Source organism: Hemiscyllium ocellatum, chromosome 9 (assembly GCF_020745735.1).
Source record: "Hemiscyllium ocellatum isolate sHemOce1 chromosome 9, sHemOce1.pat.X.cur, whole genome shotgun sequence".
Taxonomy (NCBI): Eukaryota; Metazoa; Chordata; class Chondrichthyes; order Orectolobiformes; family Hemiscylliidae; genus Hemiscyllium; species Hemiscyllium ocellatum.
Genome location: NC_083409.1, coordinates 67,996,183 through 68,020,152, shown reverse-complemented (window position 1 = coordinate 68,020,152; position 23,970 = coordinate 67,996,183). Strand labels below are relative to the sequence as shown.

Here is a 23,970-nt window from a genome sequence, read left to right as displayed (position 1 = left end):
TATTGCACAAAATACAGAGGCAAGGGATTGAGGGTGATTTAACGGTTTGGATCAGAAGTTGGAAGAAGACAGAAGGTGGTGGTTGATTGGAAGTATTCATCCTGGAGTTCAGTTACTAGTGGGGTAACGCAAGGATCTGTTTTGGATCCACTGTTGTTTGTCATTTTTATAAATGACCTGGATGAGGGCATAGAAGGATGAGTTAGTAAATTTGCAGATGACACTAAGGTTGATAGAGTTGTGGATAGTGACAAAGGGTGTTATCGATTACATAGAGACATAGATAAGCTGCAGAGCTGGGCTGAGAGATGGGAAATGGAGTTTACTACAGAAAAGTGTGAGGTGATTCACTTCGGAAGCTGTAACAGGAATGCAGAGTACTGGGCTAATGGTAAGGTTCTTGGTAATATAGGTGAACAGGGAGATCTAAGTGTCCAGGTACATAGACCCTTGAAAGTTGCCACCCAGGTTGATAGGGTTGTTAAGAAGACATACGATGTGTTAGCTTTCATTAGTAGAGGGATTGAATTTCAGAACCATGAGATCATGCTGCAACTGTACAAAACTCTGGTATGGCCACATTTGGAACATTGCATACAGTTCCGGTTACTGCATTATAGGAAGGACGTGGAAACTTTGGAAAGGGTTCAGAGGAGATTTACTAGGATGTTGCATGGAATGGAGGGAATGTCTTATGAGGAAAGGCTGAGGGAGTTGAGGCAGTTTTCACTAGAGAAAAGAAGGTTGAGAGGTGACTTGACTGAGACATATAAGATAATCAGGTTAGACAGGTTGGACAGGGAGAGCCTTTTCCTTGGATGGCGATGGCTAGCATGAGAGAACATAGCTTTAAATTGAGGGGTGATAGATATAGGACAGACGTCAGAGGTAGTTTCTTTACTCAAAGAGTAGTAGGGGGGTGGAACACACTGCCTGCAACAGACTTGCCAATTTTAAGGGTATTATAACTGTCACTGGATAGGCATATGGGTGAGAATGGAATATGTGGGTTAGACGAGCTTCAGATTGGTTCCAAAGGTCAGCGCAACATCGAAGGGCCTGTACTGCACTGTAATATTCAATGTTCTATGAATATAGCAACATTTTGAAGGAATCTCCTGATGACTTCCAGTGTATGATCCCAAAATCTTTCCTTCACAATTGCCAGGAACCGTTTTGTAAATAAGTTGAGTAGGCAAGCAGGAGGCTGAACAAATTTCTCCTTCCCTCCATTCTAAAAGGTCGTCCCTTTACTCTAAGGCTGTGTCCTTGGGTCCTAGTCTCTCCAACCAAAGGAAACATCTTCCCAACATCCACTCTGTCTAGGCAATTCAGTATTCTGTAAGTTTCTATTAAATCCTTCTAAACTCCATTGAGGAGAGACCAGAGTCTTCAAACATCCCGCATATGTTAAGCTTTTCATCCCTGGGACGTGAACTTCCTCTGAACATGCTCCAGGGCCAGTACATCCTTCCTGAGATATGGGGCCCAAAACTGCACACAATCAACCAGTAACTCCCCTTATAGGATTGTCTGTGCCAGCCTCACTGACTGTGGTGGAGCACAATCTCAATTCCTTGGGACTTCAAAACTTGTGACAATTCTGGTGTATTTCCAATCTTATGTCCTTTCATTTTGTTATAAAATCCCTCAGTTCGATTTTGATTTTATTGACACGTGTATTTTACCATTAAAAAAAACCACAATGAAATACAGTGAAAAGCTTCCATTTTCTGCCTGCAGTAATTTTCTGTTGCATGATAAAAGGGAAAAGGAATGTTTGCAAGGCCGCAGGTATGTGTGAGGTCACAGTAAAGACCAGGTGAAAGAGGCGTGGTGAACAGCAGGAACACCAAGTCTCAATGGACAAGACTGAGAGATCTCAGCTCGTATGTAACTGGTTGTATTCGAGTCCGGGTAATCCACTTGCAGTCCACGATGTTTCGTAGAGCTCTTCAGCTGTGCTGTGTTTTTACCGCCTTGGGCTGCGTGGACACCCAGGACGGTAAGTGAATAGACTTTTGTTAAAAATGTAAACAACAGGATCAGCGCAGGGCGTATCGAACTAAAACAGCGCTAACTCTCACAAACCTGTTGAAGGGAACTTTAAGAACAAATGGCTCCATTGTTCCCTTAGTATTTCGTAATATTTCATAGAGTGGTCAGCAAGTGTGATCTCTGAGGTGGTTCAACACGCTTCCAGAGTACAGTTAATAAAAAACAATTCATCTTCGAGTAATTGAACGATGTGAAACTGACTCGGTATTTTTTTTCAGGGTCGATTTCATTACTTTTCGGGAAGTTAAATCAATTTAATGGCATGTTCACCCCATGGGAAAGTAATTTCAGTTTTATAGAGTTGTCCCGAAAGTACCTTTAAAAAAAAGTGTTTTGAACGAAGATTTCAACGGGGAGGGTGGGGGAGGAATCAGACTGAGCTAAACCTAAACATACGACCGGGGAAAGGGTGCCACAGTTATTCCTGATGAAGGGTTTATGCCCGAAACGTCAACTCTTCTGTTCCTCGGATGCTGTCTGACCTGCTGTGCTTTTCCAGCGCCACACTCTCAACTCTGATCTCCAGCATCTGCAGTCCTTACATTCTCACTGTATAAAAGTAAGCTAAAGTGTTTGTCTAGTTTAAGGCATTCGGATATGTGAGCTGTTTTAATGAAACGCTCAGCCACTTAGCTCGGCCGTTCTATTTGCATCACGACATCTTTGACAAATTGAAGTTGGGCGTTTTTAATTCATTCATTTTCCGACCTTTCGCTGTTGATTTCCTTAAATTCGGCGCTTCTTTGCCGACCTCTCGCCTCAGCTGTCTTGATAGTGCCATCTGACCCTTTTGTGCTGTAGATAAATTTTGTTCAGAACCTTAGAAACTTATATGGATCTGGAGGAGAAGGAAGGATGGAGCTCACAGTCTGGTAAACTTGGACATTGATCATTTACTGGACTTTGCTTAAAAGGATATTTATATTGGTCAGCCTTTTGATGTTCTCTATAACTGACTCATCTTATAACCCTATTATGGGCTGAGAAAATAGACTAAGGGAAAAGTCAGTAGATGAGCAGTGACAGACAGTTAAGCAGATAATTTCAAAATGCTCAGCGAAAAACAAAATTGATCAAAAGAAGGAATCATCACATGTTAACAAAAGAGAGTATCCAATCAAAAAAAGGTATACAAATCAGTGAAAACTAGTTGTAGACCAGAGCATTGGAATTTTTAAAAGAGGAAACAGCAGCAGATGACAAAAAGCTAATCAAAAAGGAGAAAATCGATTATAAAAGTAAACTGGAAAGAAATATAAAAACAGACAGCAAGAACTTGTACCTTTTGGTAAAAAGACGTAGCTGATGTGAGTGTGGGATCATTGGAAGGTATGATGGGGGCAATTGATAATGAAGATAAAGAAAAGGGCAGATAATTTAAACCGATATTTGTCATTGGTCTTCATGGTGGAGGACACAGTAAACATGCCAAAAGTAACATATAAACAAGGTGCTAATGAGAGAAAAGATATTGAAAAAATATTTTCCCTCAATATTTTCATGAGGCACGGTGGCACAGTGTGAGGCACGGTGGCACAGTTGTGAGGCACGGTGGCACTGTGTGAGGCACGGTGGCACAGTGGTTAGCACTGCTGCCTCACAGCACCAGAGATCCAGGTTCAATTCCCGCCTCGGGCGACTGACTGTGTGGAGTTTGCACGTTCTCCCTGTGTCTGCGTGGGTTTCCTCCGGGTGCTCCGGTTTCCTCCCACAGTCACAAAGATGTGCAGGTCAGGTGAATTGGACATGCTAAATTGCCCGTAGTGTTAGGTGAGGGGTAAATGGTGGGTTACGCTTCGGCGGGTCGGTGTGGACTTGTTGGGCCTGTTTCCACACTGTAAGTAATCTAATCTAAAATTTGACAAACCAATAAAATTAAAGGCAAGACAAGTCTCCATAACCTGATGGTCTTATTCAAGGGTTTTTAAGGAAATGACTGCAGAAATATTGATTGAAATATTCCAGAACTCACTGGAATCTGGAATTTTCCAATCCCATGGATTAGAAAGCCAATAGTGTGTTTTGGAGCAAATCCAACTCCTTCAAAATATGTTAAGAAGATTGCATAGAACTTATTTTAAAGATAAGTGATCTGAATGCAATACAATTGATCCCACCATTCAGGCTGTCACTATTGTTCCAAGCTTACAAAAAAAAACCAAGACCTCACAAGCTGCTTATTGGCTTTGGAGCAAACTGCTTGGTATCTCTGTCTCAAACCTGTCTTCATGAAAAAAAATCAGGACAAAACACACCTCTTAGAGCCCAAGTATTGTCAGACATCGCTGTTCAGGAAGGAAAGAGACAGAAAACAGGAAATTACTGAGAAGTTAGACTAAAATCTGTCTTTGGGAAACTGTTAGGATCCATTACTAAGGACGAAATAGCAGAACATTTAGAAAAGTTTAACACAATCAAACCGAGTCAACATGGTTTTGTGAAAGGGAAATCATGTTTGATCAAATTTGCACAAGAGTTCTTTGAGGAAATAACAGGCATAATTGATCAACAAGAACTGGTAGATACAGTCTGTTTGGATTTCCAGAAAGCCTTCAGTAAGATGCCACATAAAAAGCTATAACACAAAATAGCAGTTCAGTGTTGGGGATAATATATTAGCATGGGTTGAAGATTAGTTAACACAAAGACAGACAGTCAGGTTTAATCAGTATTTTTCAGGTTAGAAAAACATAATGAATGCTGTGCTGCAAGGATCAGATCTAGTACCTCAGTTACTTACTGGTTGTACTAAGGACTTGGAGGAGAGTGCACAGTATAATATATCCAAATTTGCTGTTGGTACAAAAATAGGTGGAGAACATGTGATTTGGACATAAGAATATGCAAGGTGATGTAAATGAATTAAATACCTGGGCAAACCTTGGCAGTTTTGAGTTTAATGTAGAAACTGGGACAGTCATTGTGTTAAGGGCTTGGATAGACATAATTTGTTAAGTGTGTACAAGAAAGTTTTCTTATTCAATATGCGGATGTACCGACTAGAGAAGAAGCAATACTTGACCTTCTGTTGGGAAATAAGGCAGACTGAGTTGTCAGTGAGGGCAAGTTGTCACTTTGGGGCAAGTGATCATAATTTTATTAGTTTTAAAATAGTTATGGAAAAGGAGAGAACTGATCAAAAAGTTATTTTTTAAAATTGGAATAAGGCCAATTTTGATGGTATTAGACCAAAACTTTCTCAAGTTAATTGGGGGAGGCTATTCATGGGCAAAGAAACAGATGGTAAGTGGGAGGCCTTTAAAAATGGGATTATGAGAGTTCAGAGACCGCACATTCTTGTTAATGTGACAGGCAAAGTGTATGGATGACTAGAAAAATTGAGGTTCTGGTCAAGAAAAAGGAGGTATATATCAGGTGTAGACAGCTAGGATCAAGTGAATCCATAGAGGAATATAAGGGAAGTAGAGGTATACTTAAAAGGGAAGTCAGGAAGGCATGGGATAGCCTTGTTAAATAGAGTTAAGGAGAATTCAAATAAATTCAATAAATACTTAAGGGGAAAAGAATAAGTAAGGAGAGAATAGGGCCCCTTCAAGATCATTGTGACTGTCGATGTGTGGAAACACAGGCGATGGGTGAGATAATAAACAAATATTTCATGTCAGTGTTTACTGTGGAGAAGGACATGGAAACCAGGAACTTGGGGAAATAAATAGTGAAGTTTTGAAAATCCCTGGAACTTGATCAGGTGTTCCTTAGAACTTTGTGGGAAGCTAGGGAAGAGATTGCTAGGCCCCTTGCTGAGATATATGTATCATCAACAACCATGCCTGAGTGCCAGAAGATTGGAGGTTGGCTAATATATTGCCATTATTTAAGAAAGGCTGTAAGAAAAAGCTAGGAAACTATGGACTGGTGAACCATTAGTCAGTGGTGGGTAAGTTGTTGGAGGGATTCTGATGGACAGGATTTACATGTATTCGGAAAGGCAAGGACTGGTTAGGGATAGTCAACATGGCTTTGTTGGTGGGGAAATTGTGTCTCACTAACTTTTTTGAATTTTTTGAAGAGGTGATAAAGAAGATTAATGAAGGCAGAATGGCAGATGTTGTCTATGTGCACGTCAGCAAAGCATTTGACAAGATTTCACCTGGTAGACTGGTTAGTAAAGTTAGATCACATGGAATCCAGGGGGAGTTCACCAATTGGATACAAAATTGGCTTGAAGGGAGGAGACAGAGGGTGGTGGTAGTGAGTTGCTTTTCAGACTAAAAGCCTGTAACCAGTGGTGTGCCACAAGGATCATTTATGTTATTTGGGTGTGAACATAGGAGATATGGTTAGTAAGTGTGCAGATGACACTAAAATATCTGGTGCGAGGAAGGTTATCTGAGTACAATGGGACCTTGATCAGGTGAATCAATGAGCTGAGGAGTGACAGATGGAATTTAATTTAGATAAATTTGAGGTGTTGCATTTTGGTAAGGCAAATCAGGGCAGGATTTACACAGTTAATGGTAGATCCCTGGAGAATGTTGCCAAAGAGAGCTAGGGGTGTAGGGTGCATAGTTTGTTGAAAATGGAGGTACACAGGGTGATAAAGAAGGCATTTGGCATGCTTGACTTCATTGATGAGAACATTGAGTACAGGAGTTGGGTTGTATGTTGCGGCTGTACAGAATATTAGTGGGGCCATTTTTAAAGAATACTGCATTCAGTTCTAGTTGCCCTTCTATAGGAAAGATGTTTTTAAACTTTAGAGGGTGTAGCAAAGATTTACAGGGATGTTGCCAGGTCTTGAGGGTTTGAGTTATTGGAAAAGGCTAAATAGGCTGGGGCATTTTTCTCTGGAGCATCAGAGCTGAGGGGTGACCTCATAGATGTTTATAAAATCATGAGGGGCATGGATAGATTGAACAGCCATTGTATTTTTCCCAGGGTAGGGGAGTCCAGAACTAGAGGGCATAGAATTAAGGTGAGAGGGAAAAGATTTAAAAAGGACCCGTGGGGTAACTTTTTCACGCAGAGGGTGGTATGTGCATGGAACGAGCTGCCAGAGGAAGTGGTTGAGACGTGCACAATTACAACTTTAATAGCCATTTGGATGAGTATATGAATAGAAAGGATCTGGAGGGATATGGGCCAAATATCGGCAAATGGGACTAGGTCAAATTGGGATATTTGGTTGGCATGGATGTGTTGAACAGAAGGGTTTGTTTCCATGCTCTGGGAAACTAGGAAGCAATGTATGTGACAGGAAGAATTGGAAGACAGATGATTATTTAAATGGAGAGAAATTCCAAAAAAAAAGTGCAGCATAGAGGGATCTGGGTGTTCTTGTGCATAAAACTCAAAAGATAGCATGCGGATGCAACAAATAATTGAAAAGGCGAATGAAATTTTGGCATTTATTGCAATGGGGTTGGAGTTTAAAAATAGGTAAATTCTGTTCTGACTGTACAGAGTGTTGGTGAGTCTGCACCAGGAATACTGTGTGCAGTTTTGGTCCATGTATTTAAGAAAGGATGTTCTGGTATTGAAGGCAGTTCAAAAGAGTTCACCAGTCTGATTCCTGGGATGAAGAGGTTGACTTATCAAGAACAGTTAAGGTTAGGCCTTTGTTTGTTACAATTTAGAAAATGAGGGGTGATCACATTGAAACACACAAGATTCTGAGTGGGCTTGACTAGCAAATGTTGAGAATGTGTTTTCACTGTGGCAAAATCTCAAACTAAGGAAGATAGTTACAGATTAAGGGTATGTGCATTTAAAATTCAAATATGAAGGAATTTCTCCTCCTAGAGAATAGTGAATGACTGGAGTTTTCTATTCCAGAGAATTATGGAGACTAGATCATTGAAAGTATTTAAAGGGAGGTAGAAAGGTTCTTGAAATATTGAAGATTTGAGGCCTATGAAGAATTGGCACAAAATAGTATTTGAGGCCTTGGATAGTTTAGCTTATCTATAAGGCAGTTCATCTGGTGCTTGCATGGGCAATCTTCAAACATTGAAAGGATAACATCCTCATGCTTGGCTATGTTCTGTTTACTACACACTGACTTCGCTCAAAGACTTCTCTTACCCCCAAGGGCAGACCTTTTCCTTCTGTCTACCTGTTCCAAGAATAACTCCAGACCTAGCTTACTGAAGGGCACAGAAAATTCTGGCACCTGGACAAGCCTTTCCATTCTCTCTATCTCAGGAGAAATTGAAAAAAATTGTATTCAATTTATGCAAATTTACCAACCCAGGGGAAGGAGGAGTCAGAGATAGCTCAGATGAGATGAGATCAGGGTAGATATCGCAAGCAGACATGCTACATTTTTCCAATTCTGAATGAGAGGGAAGCAGCATTGATAATGTCATCAACTCAATATCAAGATCAATAATTTGAGAACCTGAACACCATTTTCCATATCCTTTGCCCATCCCTGCAACCTAGGCTTTGACATGACATGGGCGGCTTTCTGCATGGCCATCCCATTTTAGTCTACTTATTGTCCCCATTATCAGCTGTTCTTACTCTGTCGTATTATCATCCATTCCTTTGTCTGCCTAACTGTCGTTCTCTCTCTCTGAGCTCCATCTCTGCCTATCCACTAACTTTTCCCCTCTCCACTTCACCTCTATCTTCAGCATATATACCATCTTTTTCCCAGCTATTAGTTCAGAAGAAGGGTCACCGGACTCAGAGTGTTAACTTTGCATTCTGTCCACAGATGATGCTAGATTTGCTGAGTTTCAGTTTTTGCATCAGCCTTTAAGTGTTCCAACAAAGTGTGTTAGAAAGGCGTTTCTCAAAGATCTGTTTGCAGTTTGAAATTTGGATTTTGTCAGAAATAAAAATAGACAATAGGTGCAGGAGCAGGCCATTCAGCCCTTCGAACCTGCACTGCCATTCAATATGATCATGGCTGATCATTCCTAATCAGTATCCGCTCCCTGCCTTATCTCCATAACCCTTGATTCCACTATCTTTGAGAGCTCTATCCAACTCTTTCTTAAATGAATCCAGAGACTGGGCCTCCACTGCCCTCTGGGGCAGAGCATTCCACACAGCCACCACTCTCTGGGTGATGAAGTTTCTCCTCATCTCTGTCCTAAATGGTCTACCCCGTATTTTTAAGCTGTGACCTCTGGTTCGGCACTCACCCATCAGCGGAAACATGTTTCCTGCTGCCAGAGTGTCCAATCCTTTCATAATCTTATATGTCTCAATCAGATCCCCTCTCAGTCTTCTAAACTCAAGGGTATACAAGCCCAGTCGCTTCAGTCTTTCAGTATAAGGTAATCCCTCCATTCCAGGAATTGACCTCGTGAACCTACGCTGCACTCCCTCAATAGCCAGAATGTCTTTCCTCAAACTTGCATAATGTGTAGTAAATGGTCAGTCATGTTATCAATCCTCAAATGTTGTGTTTCTTCATGTGTGTTAAGTTTCTGATTGAACAAACAGAATAATTCAGTCAAAAAAAAACAAAAGTTGCTGAAAAAGCTCAGCAGGTCTGGCAGCACCTGTCCAGATAAATAAAAAGATTGTGGGGAAAGGTCACAGGACCCGAAACGTTAACTTTGATTTCTCTCTACTGGTGCTGCCAGACCTGCTGAGCTTTTCCAGCAACTTCTATTTTGTTTCTGATTTACAGCACCCACAGTTCATTTGGTTTTTAATTCTCTCAGCCTAGTAATTAGAAGGCATGCAGGGACAAAGCAGAGAACAAGTAGGACTGATAAATTAAACTGCATTTATTTCAATGCAAGAGGCCTACAATGAAGGCAGGCGAACTCAAGGCATGATTAGGAACATGGGACTGGGATATCATAGCAATTACAGAAACATGGCTCAAGGATGGACAGGACTGGCAGCTTACTGTTCCAGGATACAAATGCTACAGGAAGGACAGAAAGGGAGGCATAAGAAAGGGATGATCACTTTTTTGGGATTTTATTATACATACCTAATAGTCAGTGGGAAATTAAGAAACAAATTTGTAAGGAGATCTCCGTTATCTGTTAGAATAATAGGGTGGATATGGTAGGGGATTTTAACTTTCCAAACATCGACTGGGGCTGCCATAGTATTAAGCGTTTAGATGGAGAGGAATTTGTTAAGTGTGTACAAGAACATTTTCTGATTCAATATGTGGATGTACCTAATGGAGAAGATGCAAAACGTGATCTACTCTTGGGAACTAAGGCAGGGCAAATGACTGAGGTGTCAGTGAGGGAGCACTTTGGGGCCAGTCACCATAATTTTATCTATTTTAAAATAGCGATGGAAAAGGATGAGGGCAGAGCGGTAGATGTGATCTACATGGACATCAGTAAGATGTCGACAAGGTTCCCTAATGGAGACTGATGAGCAAGGTTAGGTCTGATGGAATACAGAGGGAACTAGCCATTTGGATACAGAACTGGCTCAAAAGTAGAAGACAGAGGGTGGTGGTGGTGTGTTGATTTTCAGACTGGTAGCCTGTGACCAGTGGAGTACCACTGGATCGGTGCTGGGTCCACTACTTTTTGTCATTTTATATAAATGATTTGGATGTGAACATAAGAGGTATAGTTAGTAAATTTGCAGAATAAATCAAAATTGGAGGTGTAGTGGACAGCAAAGAAGGTTACCTCAGATTACAACGTGATCTTGATCAGATGAGCCAATGTGCTGAGGAGTAGCAGATGGAGTTTAATTTAGATAAATGCGAGGTGCTGCATTCTGGGAAAGCAAATCTTAGCAGGACTTATACACTTAATGGTAAGGTCCTAGGGAGTGTTGCTGAACAAAGAGACCTTGGAGTGCAGGTTCATAGCTCCTTGAAAGTGAAGTCGCAGGTAGATAGGAAAATGAAGAAGGTGTTTGGTATGCTTTCCTTTATTGGTCAGAGCATTGAGTACAGGAGTTGGGAGGTCATGTTGCGGCTGTACAGGGCATTGGTAAGGCTACTGTTGGAGTATTGTGTGCAATTCTGGTCTCCTTCCTATCGGAAAGATGTTGTGAAATTTGAAAGGGTTCAGAAAAGATTTACAAGGATGTTGCCAGGGTTGGAGGATTTGAGCTACAGGGAGAGGTTGAATACGCTGGAACTGTTTTCCCTGGAGCGTCGGAGGCTGAGGGGTGATCGTATAGCGGTTTATAAAATCATGAGGGGCATGGATAAGGTAAATAGACAAAGTTTTTTCCCTGGAGTGGGGGAGTTCAGAGCTAGGCTTAGGCTGAGAGAAGAAAGATATAAAAGAGACCAAAGGGGCCACCTTTTCATGCAGAGGACGGTATGTGTGGGAATGGGCTGCCAGAGAAAGTGGTGGAGGCTGGTACAATTGCAACATTTACAAGGCATCTGGATGGGTATATGAAGTAGAGAAGTTTGAAGGGATATGGGTCGGGTGCTGGCAGGTGGGATTAGATTGGGTTGGGATATCTAGTTAGCATGCACAGGTTGGACCGAAGGGTCTGTTTCTGTGTTGTACATCACTATGATTCTATGACTCTAAACCAGATCAGGATAAAGCAAATCAAAATAACAGTTGGAGTTCATTGTGTCAGAAAATTTGTCTTGAAACAGCAAAATTCCAAGCTCAATTGTTGCAGCACATTAAGTCTTTATTTTAAATTGTCTAACTTGACATATCATTTTAATGGTGTTATTCTTTAGGACCTATTCCTTTGCCTTATGTCACAATATCCATTTTTATATTGTGAGTATTATGTTAGTATTTGTTGTCACTGCCCAACAATGGAACAGTGCTTTTGGAAAGGTTTTCTGCAACCTCAGGGATTGGTTCAGGAAATTTCCAGATCAGGTAAAAGTGAGGACTGCAGATGCTGGAGATCAGAGTCTGGATTAGAGTAGTGCTGGAAAAACACAGCAGGTCAGGCAGCATCCAAGGAGCAGGAAAATCGATGTTTCGGGCAAAAGCCCTTCATCAGGAATGAAGGTGGAGTGTCCAGGGTGAAGAGATGAAGGGCTTTTGCCCAAAATATCGATTTTCCTCCTCTTTGGATGTTGCATGACCTGCTATGCTTTTCCAGCTCCAGTCTAATCTGGAATCAGATTTCCAGATCAGCCCTGTGTCGATCCCACACATGCCTCACTCCTGCTTCCATTCTGCCCCTGCTCTGCCAACTGCCATTTTTCTTCAGCTCTGCTTCCTTCCTGTTCTGCTTACTGCCTCACTCCTGCCCCTTTTCTGCTGTGCTTTCAACTTCGTTTTGCCTCACTGCAGCTTCCAATCCACTCCAACCCTTCTCACTGCCTCACTCACATTTTAAGTTTACTCCCATGCTGTTTACTGCCTCACTCCCACACTCCCTTCCCTTTTCTATCCATTGCTCAGTCCTGTCCCATTTTCCCTCTGCTCTCATCAAGTACACTGCCTCATCCCTGCCCTGCAATGCCCTGCTGGGATTCAGGTGGAGATAGTGGCTGGTGATCAGGGGAAGGGACTGAGAGGGGATGGGGCAGGTAATGGGCGGAAGACCTGAGATTGGGGATGAGAGTGGTGATCTGGTGTAGAGACAGGCTGAAGATCAGAAACAGACTTGGTGAGCTGAAGGGAAGAGATTGCAGGGAATGTAGTGACAGGCTCACCTCGAGAACAGAGAGAAATTAGATGGGGACTGGGGAAGAGACTTGCTGCAGATCAGATGAAATAATGGCTAGGAATCATAGAAATACAGACTCAATTATTCATAATCACAGAGTGGCTATATATTTTCTAATCAACCTGTTCAGATATGTAATTACGTACCTCTAGAGCAGGTGGGGTTGAACTAGGGGTTCCTGGCTCAGAGGTAGGGACACCTCGACTATGCCACAAGAAACCCTCAGTGTTTATAGTCTCACCAGTATTTCTATTCCTGAACCTGGGCCCATCTATTTCTTTACACTGATGCTGAACTACAAGTGTCAACAGGCTATTTTCAGTGTCTTTTTGTAATATTCTGAGGTTAGGAATTTGAAGGAGTGGGCACAATAGAGGAGACGGATTTATGAACATTTAAAACATGCAATTTACCATGTCAATGATGTGACTGAAGAATAAATAAATTATAATTTATTCAGCTTTTCAAAAAATGTGGATGGCTTCGATCAAGAAGGAACAAATTCTGCATTGAACAACTTCCACCTGTGAAAAGATGATTATTAGATTCTGGTGATTTAACGTAATTTTTTTTTTCAACAGGAGAACCTAAAGAACAGTCTAGCAGACGGTTACAACCCTGGCTTACAGGGATCATTGCAGTCGTTGTATTTCTCTGCGTATGTTTCATTGGATTTATCGTGAATAAAATCTGGTGCACAAATTCAGAGTAAGTTCCTGAAATCTTATTTTTGTTACACCTTCTTAATGATTATTAGTTTATAGACAATACTAATAGTTCTGGAATTTACAATATGGTGTTTTTAATCCAGTAATTTTCTTCACTTCCACTATACTGACAGGGAGATTTGTTGGAGCTAATTGAGAGGAGTGGGGTGAGGGGAATGGGATGTCAGGACATGGTGAGAAAAGAGATCATTCTGAGACTGGTGCATTTGGGAAAAGGAGTAAATCAAACAGTCAAGGCAAGCAGGAACAAAGCCGAGAATGATGGAGGACTGATAAATGAAACTGCATTTATTTCAGTGCAAGAGGCCTAACAGGTGAGGCAGATAAACTCAGGGCATGGTTGGGAACATGGGACAGGGAAATCATAGCAATTACAGAGATGTGGCTCAAGGAAGAACAAGATTGTTAGCTTAATGTTCCAAGGCATAGATGCTAGAGGAAGGATTGGTGGTGGTGGTAGCGGGGGAGGTGGCGGGGTAGCGTTCTTGATTAGAGATAACACTATGGTTATACTTAGGGAGGGTATTCCCAGGAATATGTCCAGGGAGGTTATTTGGATGAAATTGAGAAATAGGGAAGGAATGATCACCATATTGGGATTGAACTATAGACCCCCCCCCCCTCCAAAAGATAATCAGAAAATTGTGAAACAAATTTGTAAGAAGATCTCCATTATCTGTAAGAATAATAGAGTGGTAATGGTAGGGGATTTTAACTTTCAAAACATAAACTGGGACTGCCATAGTGTTAAGGGCTTAGATGGAAATGAATATGTTAATTGTGTCTAAGAAAATTTTCTGATTCAGTATGTGGATATACCTACTAGAGAAGATGCAAAACTTGACCTGGGAAGTAAGGCAGAGCAGGTAACTGAGGTGTCAGTGGGGGAGCACTTTGAGACCATAATTCCATTAGTTTTAAAATAGTGATGGAAAATAACAGACTGGATTTAAATTGGAAGAAGGCCAATTTTTATGGTATTGGGCAAGAACTATCAAAAGTTGATTGGAGGCAGATATTTGCAGGCAAAAGGACGGCTGGAAAATGTGAACACTTCAAAAATGAGATAACAAAAGTCCAGAGATAGTATATCCCTTTTTGGGTATAGGGCAAGGCTGGTGGGTGCAGGGATTGCTGGATGACTTGAGAAATTGAGGTTTTGGTTAAGAAAAAGAAGGAAGCTTGTGTCAGGTATGGACAGGATAGATTGAGTGAATCCTTAGAAGAGTATAAAGGCAGTAGGAGTATTCTTAGGAGGGAAATCAGGAGGGAAAAAAGCAGACAAGAGGTAGCTTTGGCAAAAGGGTTTAAGGAGAATCCAAAGGGATTTCATAAATACGTTAAGGAAAAAAGAGTAAGTAGGGAGAGAATAGGACCCCTCAAAGAACAGCGAGGTTGCCTATGTGTTGAACTGCAGGAGATTGGGCGGGGAGGGGGGGAGGGAATACTCAACGTGTAATTGGCATCAGTGTGGAGAAAAAATATGTTAAGATAGAGAACTTGGGGGAAAAAAAAGTGACATCTTTAAAAATGTCCATTTTACAGAGGAGGTGATACTGGATGTCTTAAAATGCATAAAGGTGGATAAATCCACAGTTGGGAAGCTAGGGAAATGATTGCAGGGCTTCTAGCTGAGATATTTGTATCATTGATAGCCATAGGTGAGGTACCGAGGACTGGAAGTTGGAAGTGGTGCCAGTATTTAAGAAGGGTGTAAAGGAAAAGCCAGGGAACTATAGATCAGTGAACCTGACATCAATGGTGGGCAAGTTGTTGGTGGGAATCCTGAGGGACATGATTTACATGTATTTGGAAAGGCAAGGACTGATTAGGGACAGTTAACATGGCTTTGTGCATGGGGAATCATGTCTCACTAACTTGGTTGAGATTTTTGAAGAAGTAGTAAAGAGGATTGATGAAGGCGGGGTGGTGGGTGTGATCTGTATGGACTTCAATAAGGCATTTGAGAAGATAAATGTGAGGTGCAGCATTTTGAAAAGACAAATCAAGGCAAGACTTTTCCACATAATGGTAAAGTCCTGGGGAGTATTTCTTAACAAAGGGACGTGCGGTGCAGGTTCGTAGTTCCTTGAAAATGAATTCCCATGTGGAATACTGAAGAAGGTGTTTGGTACGTTTGTCTTTATTTGTCAGTGCATTAGTCTCAGAGTTGGGAGGTCATGATGTGGCCAGGATATTGGTTAGACCACTTTTGGAATACTATGTTCAATTCTGATCTCCCTGCAAGTGGAAGGATGTGGTTAAACTTGAAAGACTTCAGGAAAGATTTAACAAGGATATTGCAGGGTTGAAAGTTTAAGCTATAGGGGAAGGCTGAATAGGCTGGGGCTGTTTTGCAATAGCATCAGAGGCCAAGGGGTTATAGTCTGGAGGTTTATAAAATCCTGGTGGACATAGCTTGGGTGAATAGCCAAAGTTTCTTTTTCCCAGAGTGAGGGGAGTCCAAAACTAGAGAGCAAAGATTTAAGGTGAGAGGGGAAAGATTTAAAATGAACCTAAGGGGCAACCTTTTCATGTAGAGGGCATAGTATGTATGGAACGAGCTGCCAGAGGAAGTGGTGGAGGCTGGTACAATGACAATATTTAAAAGGCATCTAGAGGGGTTTATGCTTAGCAAGGGTTTGGAAGGATATGGGCCAAATACTGGAAAATGGCAGTAGATTCGTTTAGGGGACATTTGGTCAGCATGGACGAATTGGACCGAAGGGTCTGTTTCCATACTGTATATTTCTATGACTCTATACCTAACCTCACTTCTTTTGCCATTGGACAGTGTTAGATTTGAAAAGGTTATTGTCACACTTCCAAGATGTGCACTGGAGTAGGGGTGTGAGGATGTATTGGGAAAATACAAGACAGCTTGCAATTTCTTCATGAGCTCAGTTAACAGGATTAATCTGTTTCATTAAAACTGATGCTTGACAGATGCTTTTAAATGTTGGCATTCTGGTTTAGTGCACCTCAGTGACCGAGTTAAAAAGAACTTTAATCTTTATGCTATGAAAACGTGCTTGACAACTGAATAACATTGATTAATCATAATGTCACATCCATTCTCCATCACTTGGAAGAATAAACCACAAATGCAATTTTAAAATAATTTCAAACTGTACAATATGCTATCAGTTCTGCTGTATATTCATGAATTGATTATGTAATGATGTCACCATGAAATACTTTCAGGTGAACCAACTGATTCTTCCTGACGTTAGCATCATGCATTATAGGTGTAAGTGATTTTAAAGGTTTTCCATATTCTATGATCATCTGTTTATGATACACATTATATGAATGTAATGTTATACATTTATTGTCTGCAACCAAATAACAGCAATAATTGGAATTTATGTAGCACTTTTATTGAAATAAAACTTCTTAAGTTGGTTCACAAGTATTACACTGAGCACAAATGGGATTTTAGTGAAAACATGGTCAAAGAAGAAGGAGCCTCTTAAAGATTGAAAGTGAGCTTAGAGGTGGAGATCTTTAGGGGGAGGATTATAGAGCTTGTAGTTAAGGTAGCTGATGGAACAATCGTCAATGGTGTAGTCATTAAAATTGGGATACTCAAGAGGCCATTATTAAAGGAACTTCGATCAGAGCCTTGACATTTGAAAGAGCTTCATAGAATCACAGAACCTCTACAGTGCTGAAGGAGGCCATAACAACCCTCTGAAGAGTATCCCACCCAGAATCAGCCACCTATTATATTCCCTGCTGCCACATGGCTAATCCACCTAACCTACACATGTCTGAGCACTGCAGACAATTTCAGCTTGGCAAATCCACCTGACCTGTATATCTTTGGACATCTTTGCAGAGATAGTTAGGGATGAGGCCACAGGAAGATTTGAAAACAGGATAAGAGGTTAAAAATTAAGGTGTTACATATTGAGGAGGCAGTCCTTGTTCACCAGGGTAACAGATGAATGAGGTTCAGGACAAATTAGAATGCACGTGGCAAATATTTGCTTGCCCTTGAATTATGGGTGTTTGAATGAATGGTGCCTTTGAATAGTCAAAACAAGAGATAGCAATCCCAGGTGGTAGGGATACTTACGGATGTAACCTGATGTGTTTTCATATGATGTTACCAAGATGTGGCATACAAATGAGCAATAGGAAGGGAGGAAAGATATATGTTTAGATAATACTAGAGGCAGAAGTGCAGAAGCAGGAAGAGAAGTAGATCCAGATGCTACTTTGTCTACAATTAGGTAGAAAAGAACAGAACCAAGGAAATGCAGAGCTATCCAGCTAGATATCATGGAGAGATATCAGAGGATTCTGTGACCAACTGTGTCAAAGGCTGCAGACAGATCATGAAGGATGATGAAAGATAAATACCATTCGTGATTTTGATACTGTGGCAGGAACAGACACCTGATTGGAGAGATTCAAACATGGAGTTCTGTGAAAGACTGACACAAGTTTGTAGACGACGGCAAAATTGGTGGTATAGTGGACAGTGTCTAAGCTTAGCTAAGATTACAAGAGATCTGGATCAGTTGGATCAATGGGCAGATGGAGTTTAGTTTGGATAAATGTGAGGTATTGCATTTTGTAAAACAAACAATTAAAAGTAGAGCCTTGGATAGTATTGTAGAACAGAGAGACCTAAGGGTTCAGGTACATAATTGTTTGAAGTTAGCATCACATGCAGACAGGATGGTTAAGAAGGTGTTTAGCACACCTGCCTTCATTGCTCAGACCTCTTAGGAGTTGGGATGTCATGTTGAGTTGTACAGGATGTTGGTGAGACCTTTCTGGAATACTGCTCCCAGTTATGGTCACTCCATATTATTAAGCTGGAGAGGGTTCAGAAAAGATCTACAAGGATGTTGTTGGGAATGAATTGTTTGAGTTACAGGCTTTAGGAGGTTGAAGGGTGACCTTATAGTGGTTTTTAAAATCATGAAGGAACAGATAAGGTGAATGACAGGTATCTTTTTTATTTAGTGGGGTGTTTCAAGACAGGGTGGGGGGGAAGGGGCACATTTTTAAGGTCATGGGGCAACCTTTTTACAGAGATTGGTTTGTGTTTAGAATGAAGGAAGTGGTGGATGCGGGTGCAGTTACAATATTTAAAAGACATTTGGGTGAGTACATAAATAAGAAATGTTTGGAGGGATATGGGCCACGTGTAGGCAGGTGGGACTAGTTTAGTTTGGGATTAAGATCGGCATGGACTGGTTGAACTGAAGAGACTATTTATGTGCAGGACGATTCTAGGTTTGAAAAGCCACAACATGTAAGGACTTTGGTGAGGAAAGGAAGGTTGGAGATGGGATGACAGTTTGCAAAGACACTGGAAAGTTTAGACCCAAACAAGGAGTAGTTGACTCTCTCACAAAATATTGTAACATAATAATTCTTCGGTGCTAATCAAAAGAAAACATTGCAGAATCTGTACAGATGCATAAACTTGCTAGATGCTGACTGACCATCACTAAGATTAAATTTTTCACTGTTATATTTCTAAATATTTGATGTACATTGTCAAAAACTCCATTAGCATAAGCTGCAAAGTAAACTAGTACTTGATGACCCGAATGTTGAACATTATATATAATTCCAGTGGAGCTAGAATGTGAGATTAATATTTCACCAGAGATCATCCTGTAGAGAGCAAACTGGGAGAAAGTAAGGACAGCAGATGCTGGAGATTGGAGTCGAGAGTCTGGTGCTGGAAAAGCAGAGCAGGTCAGGCAGCATCCGAAAAGCAGGAGAATCAATGTCGATTCTCCTGCTCCTCAGATGCTGCCTGTCCGGCTGTGCTTTTCCAGCACCACACTCTAACCTGTAGAGAGCAAAGCCAAATGAATAAACAGATTGTGTTGATAACATAATAATGGAATTTCATCATTAAAATGTAATTTTGCTTCAATATTTTTCTTTTTGGTCAGGGAGAGTAATCAACCGGAATCACCAGCAGCAGAAGCTGACTACATAAATATTAATGGAAAACAGACCTCTGAAACCCTGACTTTAAAAGGCGCTGTGAGGTGACTCATGAGTTAATATTTTTCTTAATGCTCTGAATATCAGCAATGTAATGTTTATAATATTTTATTTAGTCATTAGCAGAGCAGCCAGGGCCATTCAAGTACCATCTGGTCTAACAAGAAGAGGCCAATCTGTGATATCATGCACTTTGCTGTAGTAAAAGGCAGATCTGTGTGGATTTGTACATAAATATTTACATACATCTCTGTTCTTGACTTTTGACAGTCTGTGAAATTTCAGAAGAGTAGAATATAATTGATGGGTGCTTATTAGAACTTCTGAAATTTAAGTGATTCACTAGATCAATGTTCTTTTTAGACAAACTCAACTATGTCCTACTGGCACTTCCGAGGCAATAGATCCAGTGGGAATATAACTTAAAGCGTTATTGTTGCGGGTGCCAAATATAAGAGTTAACAGCAGCAATATAGTCATGTTGTTGGCTTTGGTGCAATTCAAGAAAATCAAGTTGTAAGGACAAAAATATGAGGAATAAAAAAGCGAACTGAGAGATTCATAATTGAATCTCAAAATAAGCGAGGGTTTGAAAGAGCATTTTACATTTCCAAATAAGTTTATTTTACATTTATTAAGAGGATTATTTTAAATAGTTCTTTGGAAATCCAGAATCAGGATGAAGTAAAGTGCATATTTTTTTTCAGAATACCAGGTCTGAAAACTTAACAACAAGGAGATAACTTCTGAATTAATTATTGCATCCCATATGTACACATGTAATGTTTCAAATGTAGCTTCTATTTCTTCATATCATTTAATTTAATGGGAGGTAATCATGCAGTGATAATGTCACTGGATTTATAATTCCAAGGCCTCTACTAATGCTGGGGGATAATGGGTTCAAATCCCACTATAGCAGTTAGTGAAATTTAAATTTAATTACTCATAGTTTCAATTCAATATTTATTAATGTAGGTCATTTAACTATAATCAGTTTATAGTTTATTTATTGAAGTCCTTTTGGGAAGGAAATATGGCATCCTTACCTGTTCTGGCCTACATGTGACTCCAGATCCATAGCAAAGTGATTGACTCTTAACCATCCTCCAAAATAGCCTAGCAAACCACTCAGTTCAAAGAGAATTAAAGATGGGCAACAAATACTTTGCTTGCCATTGACATCAACATTCCATGGAAGAATCAAAAAGATGGAGAATTAAACCAACTGTAGAATGGTAAAGGGGGTTGTTCACACACTTAACTCTATTTTGATTATATAGTTTCATTTTTCCTGTTCCCCGTGGTGGGAAGCTAGCGAAGTGATTGCTTAGCCTCTTGCTGAGATATTTGTATCATCGATAGTCACAGGTGAGGTGCCAGAAGACTGGAGGTTGGCTAACATGGTGCCACTGTTTAAGAATGGTGGTAAAGACAAGCTAGGGAACTATAGACCAGTGAGCCTGACGTCGGTGGTGGGCAAGTTGTTGGAGGGAATCCTGAGGGACAGGATGTACATTTATTTGGAAAGGCAAGGACTGATTACGGATAGTCAACATGACTTTGTGCATAGGAAATCATGTCTCACAATCTTGATTGAGTTTTTTGAGGAAGTAACAAAGAGGATTGATGAGGGCAGAGTGGTAGATGTGATCTATATAGACTTCAGTCAGGCATTCGACAAGGTTCCCCATGGGAGACTGATTAGCAAAGTTAGATCTCACCGAATATAGAGAGAACTAGCCATTTGGCTCAAAGGTAGAAGACAGAGGGTAGTGGTGGTGGAGGGTTGTTTTTCAGACTGGAGGCCTGTGACCAGTGGAGTGCCACAAGGATCGGTGCTGGGTCCTTTGTCATTTACATAAATGATTTGGATGCGTGCATAAGAGGTACAGTTAGTAAGTTTGCAGATGACACCAAAATTGGAGGTGTAGTGGACAGCAAAGAGAGTTACCTCAGACTAAAACAGGATCCTGACCAGATGAGTCAATGGGCTGAGAAGTGGCAGATGGATTTTAATTAAGATAAATGCGAGGTGCTGCACTTTGGGAAAGCAAATCTTAGCAGGACTTATACACTTAATGGTAAGGTCCTAGGGAGTGTTGCTGAACAAAGAGACCTTGGAGTGCAGGTTCATAGCTCCTTGAAAGTGAAGTCGCAGGTAGATAGGATAATGAAGAAGGTGTTTGGTATGCTTTCCTTTATTGGTCAGAGCATTGAGTACAGGAGTTGGGGGGTCATGTTGCGGCTGTACAGGACGTTGGTAAGGCTACTGTTGGAGTATTGTGTGCAATTCTGGTCTCCTTCCTATCGGAAAGATGTTGTGAAATTTGAAAGGGTTCAGAAAAGATTTACAAGAATGTTGCCAGGGTTAGAGGATTTGAGCTACAGAGAGAGGCTGAACAGGCTGGGTCTGTTTTCCCTGGAGCGTCAGAGGCTGAGGGGTGACCTTTATAGAGTTTTACAAAATTATGAGGGGCATGGATAGGATAAAAAGGCAAAGTCTTTTCCCTGGGATCGGGGAGTCCAGAACTGGAGGGCATAGGTTTAGGGTGAGAGGGGAAAGATATAAAAGAGACCTACGGGGCAACATTTTCACAGAGGGTGGTACATGTATGGAATGAGCTGCCAGAGGAAGTGGTGGAGGTTGGTACAATTGCAACATTTGAGGCATTTGGATGGGTATATGAGTAGGAAGGGTTTGGAGGGATATGGGCCGGGTGCTGGCAGGATGGAGTAGATTGAGTTGCGATATCTGGTCAGCATGGATGGGTTGGACCGAAGAGTCTGTTCCCATGCTGTACATCTCCCTGACTCTATTTCCTCTCACTACGTGCTGTGATACCGTGACAGATGTTGGAATGCAAGTAGTGTGCTTGAAAAAGTGTGCTTAACACATGCACGCCTATCTGAATTTCAGCAGGGGTTATCAAACTAAAATTGTAAACTTGGCAGATTATAACACCTTAGCTACTTTATTTCATAATTTTCTTTACTAAACCTTCAAATCATCAGTTAATTATCCATCACCATTTGATGAGGCATAAAGTGTGATTATTTTACCCAGTTGCGTCGAATAATACCAGTGGTTTTAAGAAAAGTCGCATATTCATGATTATTTAACCTTTCTTGTTGAAACAGATCCAGTGAACATTCCAATGCCTATGAAAATATGTGTGTGGTGTGCACTGATGAATCACCGAAGATAATTGTAACTGCAATGTAGCACTGTCCAGAAAATGCTTTTCAGAAGATCTATTTACATCGGATTTATACAAAACATTTTATTTTTGAATATAAACGTAGAAAGGGGACACAATGTGACGAAATTCTAATGAGGTGGATCTTTTAGTATAACTTGAACACATTTTTCAATGAATCTGTGTGTTACACATAATGAATGGTTACATTTGATTTTTTGAATATACTATTATATACAGATTCAGAACATTATCTTTCCCTGATGAGAGACATGCAGGTGGCCTTCTATCCACCACTTGCAACTGGTTACTCAGAAACATGAGAGAGCAGTCTGAGATTGTTTGTTTGATTTTTATTTTTGTAAACAATCTCCTTCAACACAGTCGAGTCAAGAACTGAACTCTGGGGAAGCCATTGGTTTCAGCTTCAAGATTAGAATGGTGCTGGAAAAGCACAGCAAGTCAGACAGCATCCGATGAGCAGGAAAATTGATGTTCTGGGCAAAAGTCCTTCATCAGGAAGCTGGGAGCTTCAGGGGTGGAGAGATAAATGAGTGGATGTTGGGGCTGAGATCAAGGTAGCTGAGAGTGCAATAAGTGGATGGAGGTGGGGATAAAGGTGATAAGTCGGAGAAGAGGGTGGAGCGGATAGGTGGGAAGGACGATTGACAGGTAGGACAGGTCACGAAGGTGGTGTTGAGCTGGAAGGTTGGAACTGGGGTAAGGTGGGGGGGGGGTGGAGAATGAGGAAACTGGTTTCAGCTTGTCAGTTGGATTTCCGAGCAAACTGTGAGCTCCTTTATATTGACCAGAACTCTTCTAAACCCGCCACTAGAGGGTGCATGATCACAACTGAAAGTGACTTCACCTTTCCTTTTGAAGTTAGAAACCTGCTATGCAATATTTGAAGATAGAAATTTAGACTCATGTCCATGATAATAATTGTATTTGATTTGCAATGAATGCCAATTCGTTATTCTCTTCTTTTCTGTATCTATGGTAGTGAGCTCTCCTATTGCAAATGAAAATTATATTTGAAAAATTAATGTACAAATGTTAAAAGATTATGGTGTATTAAATTTTATTCTGACAGTATGAGAAATGACAAGCAATTGGTGTATTATAGCCATGTCAAGAATTAAAACAGCAAATAATACTACGACTTGGGTGCGGGGTCAAGGTAAACTCAAAGAACAGCAACTCATCTTTTGATTAGGCATTTTGCAACCTTCCAGAGTCAATGTTTAATGATCTCAGCTCATAATCTTTCTCCCTTTTATGGGAAAGATATGGTGATGCTTCTCCATCCATTTAGACATTGTATGGGCACAACGTTTCTTTCTTTATTTGTACCATTACCATCATTTGTTTGTATCATTGTCTGTTTGTCACCTTGTATTCCCTGCTTTCCATTCCATCACATCCTTCTTATTTAT

General features: G+C 40.8%; 1 protein-coding gene across 1 annotated transcript; it reads left to right on the top strand.

The window, feature by feature from the left end:
• Positions 1–1,856: 1,856 nt before the first annotated feature.
• Positions 1,857–23,569, top strand: pdzk1ip1 (PDZK1 interacting protein 1). Its single transcript, XM_060829811.1, has 4 exons — positions 1,857–2,005; positions 13,206–13,332; positions 19,280–19,378; positions 22,476–23,569. Exons 1-4 carry the CDS (start codon positions 1,939–1,941, stop codon positions 22,558–22,560), a joined length of 378 nt encoding a protein of 125 aa, XP_060685794.1. The 5' UTR covers positions 1,857–1,938; the 3' UTR covers positions 22,561–23,569.
• Positions 23,570–23,970: the final 401 nt, after the last annotated feature.

What these genes read in the sequence shown, in the direction of transcription:
- pdzk1ip1 (XM_060829811.1), top strand. Translation starts at nt 1,939, where the DNA reads ATGTTTCGTAGAGCTCTTCAGCTGTGCTGTGTTTTTACCGCCTTGGGC. An exon ending in CTGCGTGGACACCCAGGACG is followed by an intron (nt 2,006 to 13,205) that starts GTAAGTGAATAG and finishes TTTTTTCAACAG; the next exon opens with GAGAACCTAAAGAACAGTCT. An exon ending in ACTTTAAAAGGCGCTGTGAG is followed by an intron (nt 19,379 to 22,475) that starts GTGACTCATGAG and finishes TTGTTGAAACAG; the next exon opens with ATCCAGTGAACATTCCAATG.